A 12,115-nucleotide genomic window follows, 5' to 3' on the forward strand; every position below is an offset into this window, starting at 1 on the left:
CGGTCACTGGGTCTTTATGACTCTCTCATAGCTTGGACGTGTCAATAGCTTCGGAGGTCATATTGCGACCTATTTCTTAGGGTTTAGATGAGGTCGTATATCAGTCGGAATGAATGTTAGCATAACTCAAATATGACTCTATTTGTGTGTTTCTGTTTATAAATAGAGAGTTTCTTACATTATTTTCGTATTTCCATCTTACCACATTACGCCCTTCATTACTACAAGCTATCTATCAAAAGTTCTTTTCATTTCTTGAAACCTAAAGCACGCAGAAGACGGCATGATGGAACCAAACACCCAGAGCACTCCTGTCACGCTCCATCGCAAGCAATACCTAGCCTTGAGCTTTGCTCCTGCCAAAAGCACCAATGGTGGTGAGACACAGTGGGACTTTGATGATCAAAATCAAAAGGTGACCAAAGTCACCGAAGAACAGCCCGAAAATACCCCATCAAAGCCTTTTGAGATCCCTGCAGGAAAGTACTTTCTATCTTTGAAACTCATCAACGATGTACCTACGAATGATGGGCTCTATCTGCATAAAATGTGGCACATGGAATCTGAATCTGGGCCCCGAAGAGTGGAAGACGGTCAGGTAGCCAAGATCCGTGCTGTTGGCAAATTTGAAGGCGATCTGGGTGAATATGAGCCAACATATGCAGTTCGTCCAACAAAAACAAAGGTAGTCCGGCTAGGCGAAATCAAATTATCTCTCGGACTTCGTGAATATGAATTGGTGGGCGACATCCATTTCTGCTTCAAGCGGGGATCTGAAGGTGGATGGCCCTCTATATTTCCCTTCAAAAAGCCCTCTGCGAACCTCAAGTATCATATTCTTGTCAATTAGCTCATGGAAACTTCCTACTCACGAACGAAATTTTACGGTTTCGTCACCACTCAACCTACTTCTGAGAACCTTTCGGGTCCATGGCAGATTGATATTCCATTAAAAAGACCGTTAGGAGTTTGCAAGATTCATTTCATTTGCTTCTGGTGTATGATTCAGCACAAATTTCCTGATAGATACCTAAGTTAATTCCAACATTTTTATCAATTGATCTCTGGATCTCATGTTCCTACTCCAATACCGGAAACTATATGTTCGCATTGAGTGTGGTTAGCCACAACTACCCAGGTAAAGTTGCAGCTACTTTGATACTGACCTCTCACAATAATTACGAGCAATGCATCATAAGGTAATTGAGAAATGGTAGACGATTGTTTTGCAATCCCATTAGGGTTTGGGGCTGATTAGGGTTAAGGCTATTCTGTCAAAGATTAGGATTTGTCAGCAGCTTGGGATCGCCTGCAATTTCACCAAATTGCCAGCTGAAATTCAACCTTTTAATCATTTATTTACCGAACACTACCGATGTTTGTGGTTACGGTCAATTCATGTTGCTACATTAAAATGGCGACATTCAGAACTCAAAACATAACAATGGCAGCTCTGGAATTTGTAACCATCAGCAACCCCGATGAGATCCACGACCCACAGAACCAGACTGTGATCCGTCGCAAAGCAAGAAATAGGGAGAGCAAGAAGGATTTATCTTATCAAAAGAGATCACAGCTTAACAAGGCGGCACAAATTACGGGCTCAAGAAACGATGTATCTCCAATACAGACCGTATCCCCGAGCGCAGATAGTCTTTGCCGCTCGATATAACGAGATCATACCCAGCAGGACCATTCCCGATGAAACTGAGTTCTCGTGCAGTGCAAATAGTTACATTCGGTACGTAATTCTTGTTACCTGCAAATGCGCTCACTGAATGGAATCCAAATATCAGTAATGCAAGGAGGTGATGGAAGTTACTGCCCGCTAAAAGAGCTCTGGTGGAATATGGGCCTCTTCGACTCCACAGCTTTCCTCATTACTCTAGCAAATGCGTCCAGGGTGATCGGTCAATACCCTCCGTATGGAACCAAGGAAACTCCTGAAGCAATCACATACTACACCAAATCAGTACGATCTCTTCAAGGAAGAATAGAGAGCCTCGAGGACCGATTGAGTGAGGGTGTAATTGTTGCAGTTCTTGAATTTGCGTACTACGATGTAAGAAAAATCCCTCTGACCATATCTTTGTTTGATGATACCTCCTAACCAGAACATGAAAGTTTGTATCGCAAAATCTCCCACGATGGCTCATCCATATGAACGGCTTTCATGCTATTATTGCTCGTCGTGGAGGTATTCGGACTCTAAAGTCATGTGTATCTTGAGACTGATGATTCCTAATGTGTCTATATAGGATTGATGTATCAGGATCCTTCATATTTGATAGAAAACCCTTCTTTCCGCCACCTCACCATCTTTCCCATGACGTGAAACACACATTGTCACCAAGCCTCCTGCTCCTCAAGTATATTGATCGCTTTCCGGAGCTTTCTGAATGTGTCACTTTTATATTGGAGACAGCGAACCTGACAACATTTATCGACGAACGTTTCAATGGCTCAGGGGTGATGGAAGTCGACAAATTCCTTAGCAGGACATTTAACATCTATGTTCATAAACTGCTCTCACTGCCACGGCTTGACAATTTCTCAGATACGATGCTGCTTTTTCCACACCCCATAGTTCAAGAGGCCTTACGTCGGGCATGCATGATTTTATTTGCCCTTCTAAGAGAGAGGTTTTCAATCATACCAAGCGGATTGTCCGAACACAAGAATTTATTAAAAGAGGTTCTTTTACAATACAACGTTGACTGGGCACCTTACTTGGAGCTACGCTTGTGGGTTCTAGCAATAGCAGCACTTGCTGCTGATGGAGAGAAGGTCCAATGGTACGTGGACGAAGTATGTGGGACTGCAACGCAGATGGGACTTCTTGACTGGGATGAAGTGCTACATATTTTGCAACAAATTCTTTGGATGGGAAAAACATTCGGAAATGAGGAAAATACGATTAAAGAGATGTTTGAGGCGGCCAATAGCTGTTGACGAGCAACTCCGCAGTGTCTATTTTTGACATATCCACCTGAACAGTATGACGTATACAAAAGGAGTAGACGCTATCAGACCTTTGCAACTACTAGCAAACAAATAGTTTCAAATAATTCTCCCATCTTGCTGGCGTAACACAAATAGCCACCTCTCATAGAGCTGTAATGCCACCACTAGCCGAGACGTGTTGGGCCGTAATCCAGCGTGCCTTTTCTGATACAATCAAAAGTACGCTATCCCCAATATCTTCAATCGTACTAGCTCGATGGGCAGCCCTTGTTAAATCTACCATTGGGTCCACTGCCACTTTTCGAAACTCCGGATCATGAGGGATGATATCTGTTTCGACCAGACCAGGGCCAACAGAGTTGACAGTAATCCCACGACTTTTGCCAAACTGTAAGATCAATTAATTTCCTTTTTTTTTTTTCAGGGAGGAAAGAGCGGGTACTACCTCTCCTGCCCACACGGCTGTCAAATAGTCAAGAGCGGCCTTGGAAGTTCCATATACATTGTATGCTGCCAAAGGCATTCTGGCCGCGGTGGATGAGATGTTTATTATACGACCTCCAGCGGGCATGTGTGGAACGACTGCACGGACCATGAACATAGGACCGTACACGTTGACCTCAAAGGTGTGTCTGATTTGCTCTGGAGTTATGTCCACAGTAGAACCGATATGTCCGACACCAGCGTTGTTGACTGGGAATATTAGTAAGGGAAATAATATGGTTCATTTTATGATGCACAGATTACACACCTAGAATATCGACGTGGTCCGTCTCAAAAGCCTCGAGAGTACCCTCGACTAGAGCCTTTGCGCCTTGTTCATCAACAGATGCTCTGATAACAGTGGCTTTTCCGCCTTGGTCTCGAATTTTCTGTGCAACAGCTTCAGCACGCTGTGTCGACGACTCGGAGACGTAGTTGATTGTCACAGCCGCGCCATTACGGGCCAAAGCGAAGGCGATTCCAGCACCAATGCCATTTTCGCGACCGGAACCGGTTACGATGGCAACTTTCCCAGCGAGTGAAAGAGTATCAGCAGGCATGTTGGCAATTTTAATGATGTTATTGTGTTTGGAAATTCGGAGTATTTGATGATAAAAGCCAGATATTGAAGATGATGGTCGTGTTGCTTGAAAACAAGTCTCTGCAGCGGTGATTACTCAGTATTTATACCCATCGGTCCACTTGAGTACTTATTCCTCTTTCCAGGGACAATATTCCCATCACCTCGCCCACGGAAGCTCTTTGTCAGATCTTGAATCGAGATTTTCCTAATTCGGAAAGTCTCAGAAGCTTTTCAGGCCGAATGGGGGCCATTCCACCAATCAGACCTTTAGAGCTGATTAAATCTAAATACGTTAACCCAAAATGGAATATCACAATCTATGCCCTAGGGGAATCATGGAGTATCGGACGATAACTCTCTTTTGCCCGCTCGTATAGATGATGAAACCTAGATAAATCGGAGAGTTTTAATCACTGGCATCGTTTGCCTCCGTTCAAGGGAGCCAAAACGAAGTGTAGGGGGCTTAATTCTAAGGAGGATTCTGACTCTCTATCCAGCTCTACACACTACGCGAACCACCGGCGCCAAGTATGCCTTAATATAGAATGTCATTCAGGAAGTGCGCAACCTTTTACCTTGAGAGTCTCGTGATTATCAAGATTTCATGTTTTATTTGGATTTGAACCCTATGCACACGCAATGCGGTAACTTGTAGCCATAAGTACAAATATGTCATTCGGTAATTCGATCAGAAATCGAAACCCTACCGCTTGACAAGACTTGGACTCTCTGTAACCGTAGCAGGGAATTTGGTAAATTACTAAAGCCGTAGCTTATCTTCGATCAAATCGTTAAGCCAACACCATCGCGGGGGACAATGACGTGATGATTTAGGGCTACCGTGCCGCAAATTATGTACAGAAAATCTGATCCTGATGAGCGAATATATTCTCAACAGTTCCAAAAGAACATACTTTCTCCTAAATATCAGAAGGACAAAATCTGAGAAATGGTCCAACTACCAAATGATAATACCTTGCGCGTCGCTATCATCGGCGGCGGACCGGGCGGCCTCGCAACCGCCATCGCTCTCTCAGCTTTATCAAACGTGCAGGTGCATGTAACAGTATACGAGAAGGCTCGTGAATTGCGAGAAATCGGCGCCGGTCTGAATATCGGATATAACTCCTGGCGTGTTTTGGAGCTCCTCGGAGCCAGAAGTGAAGTTAATGGGCATTTGATTGATGAGGTTCAGCAGCGGTACGAGTACCGCAATATATTCCATACATTGATAAAATATCCTTGACTGATGCACAATCGTGTTCTGGAATAGTAATGGGCTAGATGGTAACGTTCTCGCTAAGCGTGGACCCTCAAACTTACCCATCAATTATCAGTCGCGTCGAGTAAGACGGACACAATTGCAAGGAGCTCTTATCAATCAGGTCCCGGCTGGAATCATTCAACTACGCAAAGAACTAGTTTTGATAGAGAACGTACCTGAGGGCGGAGCAAATTTAAATTTCTCCGATGGCACGGAGGCATTTGCTGACTTGGTGGTCGGAGGTGATGGCATTCGATCGGTTAGTAACCATCACTGGTGACACATTTCAATCCAATACATGCTGAGGGAGGATAGGTCGTAAGGCAAACCGCGTTTCCAGACCACAACATAAAATTTACAGGTACAACGATTTGGCGCACTTTAGTGCCTCGGTCATTCATTTCCCACCTTACTGACATCCCAACTTGCACATCTTGGTGGCATGGTACAGCGGGCCACGTTTACTTCTCGCCGGTAGATGACCCATCGGAAAGAATCCCCGAGAATCAAGATGTTGAAATATCAGCGCGGTTCCTTGTTGATCCCGAGACTGACACAGCCAAAAGATGGAATTGGGGTGTTGATACGACGAACGAGAATGTTGAGGCGCATTTTACGGTATTATTTCCCTTAAGAATCGCTAAGGTGATGACTCCATGCTAATGGAACGCCAATGTAGAACTACGACGCCAGGGTGAGAGAAGCTCTCTCTCACGTCCCCAAAGGTTCATGGAAGGAGTTCTCTGCCTTCGCTGGTCCACGATTGAACAAACTACATGCATGGAATAAACTCGTCTTGATAGGCGATGCAAGTCATCCTTTAACTGGTACGTTCAATTGGAAAATCACTTTAAGCGGAGAGGAAGCACTGATCTAGTGAACAGGTGCATTTGGTTCCGGCGCTGCATTCGCAATGGAAGATGGCTGGATTCTCGCGCGAAGCATTGAATATGTATTCTCTACTCTTGCAACGAAGCAATCATCATTTTCGAAACAAAATGGTCTTGAGGAAGTGTTGAGTATTTTTGACACGATTAGATCCCCGTACTATGCGCGCATGTACGTTCATATCCTCCTATATACCATTCTACTTCAAGGAAAATCATTAATATGGGGTTTTATTGCAGGTATCAACATCTCGATAACATGAAAGCCAAATTTGCTGGAGTCGTCGATACCTTCGAAGGCAGACTTCAAGCAAGAATTGTAGCTTTTAGCGAAGGAGGTCTTGATTGGATTTATCAGAATGATATCGAGCAGGTGTGGAAGGAATGGCTCCAACAAAACGATACTTCTATTGCAGGCCAAGGAGACGCATTGTTTGTGAGCTCTAGTCTTTAGATAAATATAGGTTCTGGAACAGATGATGTCTTTGTGTGCTTTTGATTCCGAGAGATAGAATCTCATTCAAGATTGCACCGGTTTATTTGTATTGGGGTACAAGGTTTATTTTAGAGCAATCCATCTGTGTTGATGATCACTTCTGTCGGATTGGTGGGTTTACTCCAGGCCAATCCTAAATAGTATCTTATATGGATGGAAAGGAAGAAGTGACTAGCAAGATTGTATATATTCAGTTGTTGCTGTGTCTGAATACATCAGGTTCCAAAGCCGGGTTTATATAGACATCTGGTGAGCTGGTTTTATCGAATCCGGCATGTAGGGTTGACATCATTTGTGACCTATCATGTGTCGGATTGGCGGGTTTACTCCCGGCTAATCCTGAATGTATTTTACAAGTATATGAAAGGAAGAAGTGACTAGCAAGATTGTCTGTATTGAGTTCTCTCTGTCTGTCTGAATACATGAGGTTCCAAAGCCGGGTTTTTATAGACATCTGGTGAGCTGGTTTTATCGAATCCGGCATGTAGGGTTGACATCATTTGTGACCTATCATGAGGGGTAAAATTGGGGGCTATAAAGTAGAGCTTCTGATTGACTGCCTCATTTGACTGCCTCTGGATATCCGGATTATCTGACAGATATATTAACCACCTGGTAAAGCTCTCACCGCCCGGCAGTATACTGATCGCTTCTATAATTGCCTCATTTGGAATCAGTAATGAAGCCATTAATTAAGGTAATTAATCATACAAATAAGGTAATCAATCAGAAGCCAGCCTCTTATCAGGGATTAATATAGTCCTAAAGGTTTACCCCTTATGACAGCTCACAAATTACCCCGCCAATACGTCTATAAAGGGGCCAGCTTTGGAAACCGAAGATATACAGAGACAGACAACTTATTACATATAATCTTACTAATCACTTCTTCCTTTCTTATACTTGTAAAATAAATTCAGGGTTAGCCGGGAGTAAACCCGCCAATCCGATAGGAGCCTTAACACTTCACGCTTGTCGCACTGCCCTATTAAAAGGATGAACAATCATCATCCTTGTCATCATTGTCATCATCATCGGTAATTAGTTAAGTTAATTAACTGCTAACTAACTATTCTTAGTGGGTGTAACGGAGCGAGGATATTGATGTAAAACGTATGGCATAGAAAACTAATAAGACGTGAGCTGAAGAAAAGAACTATCTAACATGGGGATCAGGCCTCTATTTATGCCTGCGCAGGCTTACTCTAGGGCATGATTCCTGACGGAGCAGGCCTGCAAATCTGTACAAAGATCTAACAACGAAAGCATATAATAAAGCAATAAACAAAGCTCTCCGTGAAGCTATTCCCAGGACGTGAAACTCATAGAACAAAGATCCTCCGGGGATTCATTGGTGTCTTGAAACCTCACCGCTTTCGTCTTCTTTAGGGTATTAGCCTGGAACGGAGTTGGATCCGTGACAGTGGGTTAGCCCGACTTTCCACCGTAACGCCTTTGCTTCCTTGCGTTAGCTAGCCTTTCGTGGTGTGATGCAGGATATTGACAGACGTTATTTTACGGCTATCCCGGATACGGTTATTGTAGCGCATAAATCCACTCAGCTGCTCTCATTGGATATCAACCGGTCCTCATTATAAGGATTTGCCAAGATACCTCCTTACTAAAATAGCGCGCACAGTTCTACTGTTACGAAACCAATCACCTGCATACGCTACGCGATATAAGAAACAGACCGGAAGGAACGATTGGACAACAGAGACGGAAAACCCAAGAACGATAATTGGACAACAAGAAATCACGTGACCAAAGATATACTCAAAACCACAAAGACACCGATAAGATATGAAGTATATCTTATGAAGGAACGTGATTGGATAGTATATTATATACTTGCTATGGGATACTCAGGAATGAGTATAAAGTATATAATATAAAATATACGGAACAGGGAGGACTGGATATATAAGGACACTCATTCACCATCATGTATTTAGTTCTTCATAGTTCTTTGACATAAGTCACTCGAATACAACAGTGAGAGTCAGCAAGGCATTCATACTCGTAGGGGCACCAGGCTGTGCGGGGGATCTCTTCTATCTTAGTTACGTTTAAGACTTCCATACATCAGTCCGACTATTGCTACCTCGTTCACTCAAGCTACTTTATCGACGATTCAAGAAACTGTAATGGAACTCTTGGTGAAGAGCCGGGTGCCAAGGATCGTGAGCAGTAGTAGATATATCAGTTGTACGCTTCCCTTCGGGGGATGATGATTCTTAATGGAGCGTTCTCCACGTTCTTCTTTCTGTTATTAACTAGAGTCTATCTAACTTAGGGGTAAACTATATTAGCTTCGGAATCACTAGTAGTCACGTGATGTCTTAACAGAAACCTTTGTGTGGTTCAACTAAGCCTAGCGTACCTCGACACAACGCTGTTTAACTAAGGTGGATCCAGGTCCGTGACATCTTGTCAGATAATCCGGATATCCAACAAGAAAGATCGGCCTCTTCATCTTGAAGGCCAGCTAGCCACCTTAGGATATTTGGGCACCTAGGTTTCAGCCCAAATATTTACCCCTCTTGATAGCTCATAAATGACCCCGCCAATATGTCTATATAAAAGCCCGATATGGGACCTGATATACTCAGACAGGGACAACAACAAACAAAAAAGACAGATACAATCTTGCTAGTCACTTCTTCCTTTCATATACTTGTAAAATACATTCAGGGTTAGCCGGGAGTAAACCCGCCAATCCGACACATCTACACACAATTATGTAAGGCCACCTGTGCCAGATAACTAATTTTCCCTCTTAGGTAGACACACAATACAATACATTACAGCGTCCCACTCAAATTCTCATGGTAGTATGTCCCATAGGGAGTTGTGAAAAAGGAAATATTAAGGTTATTCAGAAAAAGACCGGCTTACAGAGATAGCAAGAGAGCAGCCCACAGAGGCACCAGCTCCGAGACCCCCTGTGAAAGGCTTTTCATAACCAGACACCCAAAAACAACCGATCCTAGAACCCCAGAGAGTGGACGTCACCCCGATTCTTATTGTGCCCTTCGTGAATTCATACAAGATGTCTTCTAAAGATAAGAATCTCACTATCCTCTCCAGTAAATCAGACTGGGAGAAATGGCTACGACCAATTAGGAGCAAGGCTCGTGGAACTGAAGTCTGGGATTACATTAATCCGGACCTCATAATGCCTGCGAATGGAGCAGCACGCGCATCTAAAGAAGAGCTCGCTGCTGGGGGCAAAACTTATAGCAGGAGGCTTATCAAGCCGGAAGTGCCATAAAAACGTGCTGACAAATCAGAAGTGGAGATAGCGTTTAGGCACGAGACGTACAAGCAAGATATGGATGACTATAAGATTAACTGTGCGAATCTTGCAGCAATTCGAGAACATATTTTCCGAACGATCGACCAATCAGCGAATCTCCTTATCGAAGACAAAGCAAGCGTACACGATATCCTATCCGAACTCCAAAAGCGTTATAAACCTGACACTAGTCGAGAGCATTTTGATATCTAGAACAAATGGACAGCATTAAAAGCTAGGCCGGCTGGAAAGAAGCAATTTAACGCGTGGATAAAAGGCTGGATTGAGACGTACAACCGAGCCTATTAATATCAACTTCCTAGAATTAGCTCGGATGAGAAATATGCAATATTGGATTTCATGTATACTATTAAGGAGATATATAAGTACTTCTACAGCACTTGGTTTAAGGCTATTACTAATAATAGAGAAAGATCATTTGTTGAGCTCATCACCAAGTTTGAGAATTCCACTAAAGCCAAACACGGTGGAAGTGTATATGCCACGTTGGGAGGTGATAATGCTGGCTCAAATGGCTCAAATCAAGGCAACCTGAATAACAACAAACTAAAAAAGCGCTGGTGTGGAGAGCTGAGATTAGTCTATGACTGCTGGGAAAAATGCGCATATCTAAACGAATAGATTTATGAAGATAACTGGACCCTAGATCTTAAAATTATCAAAAAGGTTACCGAGGCAGCCGCATCTAGGAAAAGCCTAAAAACCTTTATGGATAAACACAAAAAGGAGGATCGCCCAAAAGCTAGTATTAACGTCAATGCGGTCTTTAGAACATCTAGTGATGATGACCCGTTAGTGGATAGTGTTATTTATAATAGCAGCGCTACAGAGAGCATCTCTAATAGTATAGACCGTATGGAGGACTTTAAGCCAGAGAGAATCTATATTAGAGGATTTAGAGGCGATCTTTAGGCTGAGGGACGAGGCACAATGGTTATATAGGCGACTGTATTAGAGAATAAGGATAAATCTCAACAAATAAACGTCAAGAATGCCTTATATTATCCTAACGGCCTAATATCATTAATTTCTAGAAGTGCACTCAACGACTCAGGTATCTTTAAAGATGAAGAAAAGAACACCCTATTCTCAAGAAATGGAGAATACCATATAATTACTACTCTTCAGCGAATTAATAACCAGGCAGTTATTAAATATAATGCCCTAAAGTAATCATTAGCGTATGCTTTGAAGCGGATAAACCCTCAACTATAGAGCCTCATTTAAAAGTCTTACTTAAGAAGTGGCACAAGTGTCTAGACTACCCCAACAATAAGGTGATTAACCACCTTAAATATCACGTCACGGGCACTGAAGTTGATACAACAACTTAGCTGATTTATAAGAGCTATAAAATATTAATAGTAAAGCAGTAAATCTCTAGGAGATTAATAGTAGTTAGCTCTATACTATAGAAGATAGCCCACTTTGATATTATACCAATATCTGAATCATAGGACGGTATAAAATAGTATATACACTTTGATTGCCTACAATCAGGAGATCATGAGGCAATTCATGTTTACTTAAAAGGAGTGCTATTAAGCACAGTTATTAAGTTTAAAAGAAGGATAGCCCAGCAAGGCCTAAAGGTAAAGATATTTTACACAGACAGTGAGCAGTTGTGACGGCCGTACGTGAAGTTATTCGGAAGCAAGTGCGGTTTGACGTTCGCGCGGTTGCGGAGACGGAGAAACGTAGTCCCGACCACGTGGATCCAGAGCACGCGGGTAGGGCTGCGGGAAGAGGGTTATTACTGTCACGTGAGCACGCCACGGATATAGCGACTGGGGAATAGCTCATGTTCCTGTTTCTTTCTTTCCTTCCCTATGCTTAGTTTTCTCGATTCTAGCTGCCAATATGATTATTGTTTGAGCCTTCACAGCAGTCACTTAATAATATGTTTATAGCGCATATCCGGAAGAAAGGAATTAAGCTTCACTAATCCGCACTGTACTCTCCTCAACAAAACAGCGCTGCGGAGCGTTCTGGGGGAGTGATAATTATAATGGCGAGAACATTGCTCTCTGAAGCCAATTTACTAGAAAACCTATGGCCACTAGCCACCGATCATGTAATTTATTTGCTTCAAAGATTACTAAAGAAGAAGCTTGGATGG

General features: G+C 42.9%; 4 protein-coding genes across 4 annotated transcripts; 3 read left to right on the forward strand and 1 right to left on the reverse strand.

The window, feature by feature from the left end:
• Positions 1-286: 286 nt before the first annotated feature.
• Positions 287-850, forward strand: EYB26_009330 (uncharacterized protein; the record flags this gene model as incomplete). Its single annotated transcript, XM_054268580.1, has 1 exon — positions 287-850. The coding sequence occupies one exon, from the start codon at positions 287-289 to the stop codon at positions 848-850; it is 564 nt and encodes a 187-aa protein (XP_054124555.1).
• Positions 851-1,701: 851 nt separating this feature from the next.
• On the forward strand, positions 1,702-2,335 carry EYB26_009331 (uncharacterized protein; the record flags this gene model as incomplete). Its single annotated transcript, XM_054268581.1, has 4 exons — positions 1,702-1,741; positions 1,797-2,062; positions 2,125-2,197; positions 2,259-2,335. 4 exons carry the CDS (start codon positions 1,702-1,704, stop codon positions 2,333-2,335), a joined length of 456 nt encoding a protein of 151 aa, XP_054124556.1.
• A 771-nt stretch (positions 2,336-3,106) lies between these two features.
• Positions 3,107-4,007, reverse strand: EYB26_009332 (uncharacterized protein; the record flags this gene model as incomplete). Its single annotated transcript, XM_054268582.1, has 3 exons — positions 3,107-3,352; positions 3,410-3,657; positions 3,716-4,007. 3 exons carry the CDS (start codon positions 4,005-4,007, stop codon positions 3,107-3,109), a joined length of 786 nt encoding a protein of 261 aa, XP_054124557.1.
• Positions 4,008-4,979: 972 nt separating this feature from the next.
• Positions 4,980-6,635, forward strand: EYB26_009333 (uncharacterized protein; the record flags this gene model as incomplete). The annotated part of the gene is made up of 6 exons (XM_054268583.1): positions 4,980-5,230; positions 5,304-5,553; positions 5,610-5,912; positions 5,974-6,121; positions 6,179-6,353; positions 6,422-6,635. 6 exons carry the CDS (start codon positions 4,980-4,982, stop codon positions 6,633-6,635), a joined length of 1,341 nt encoding a protein of 446 aa, XP_054124558.1.
• Between the last annotated feature and the right edge of the window lie 5,480 nt (positions 6,636-12,115).

The sequence above is a fragment of the Talaromyces marneffei genome, chromosome 7 (genome assembly GCF_009556855.1).
Source record: "Talaromyces marneffei chromosome 7, complete sequence".
NCBI classification, from domain to species: Eukaryota; Fungi; Ascomycota; class Eurotiomycetes; order Eurotiales; family Trichocomaceae; genus Talaromyces; species Talaromyces marneffei.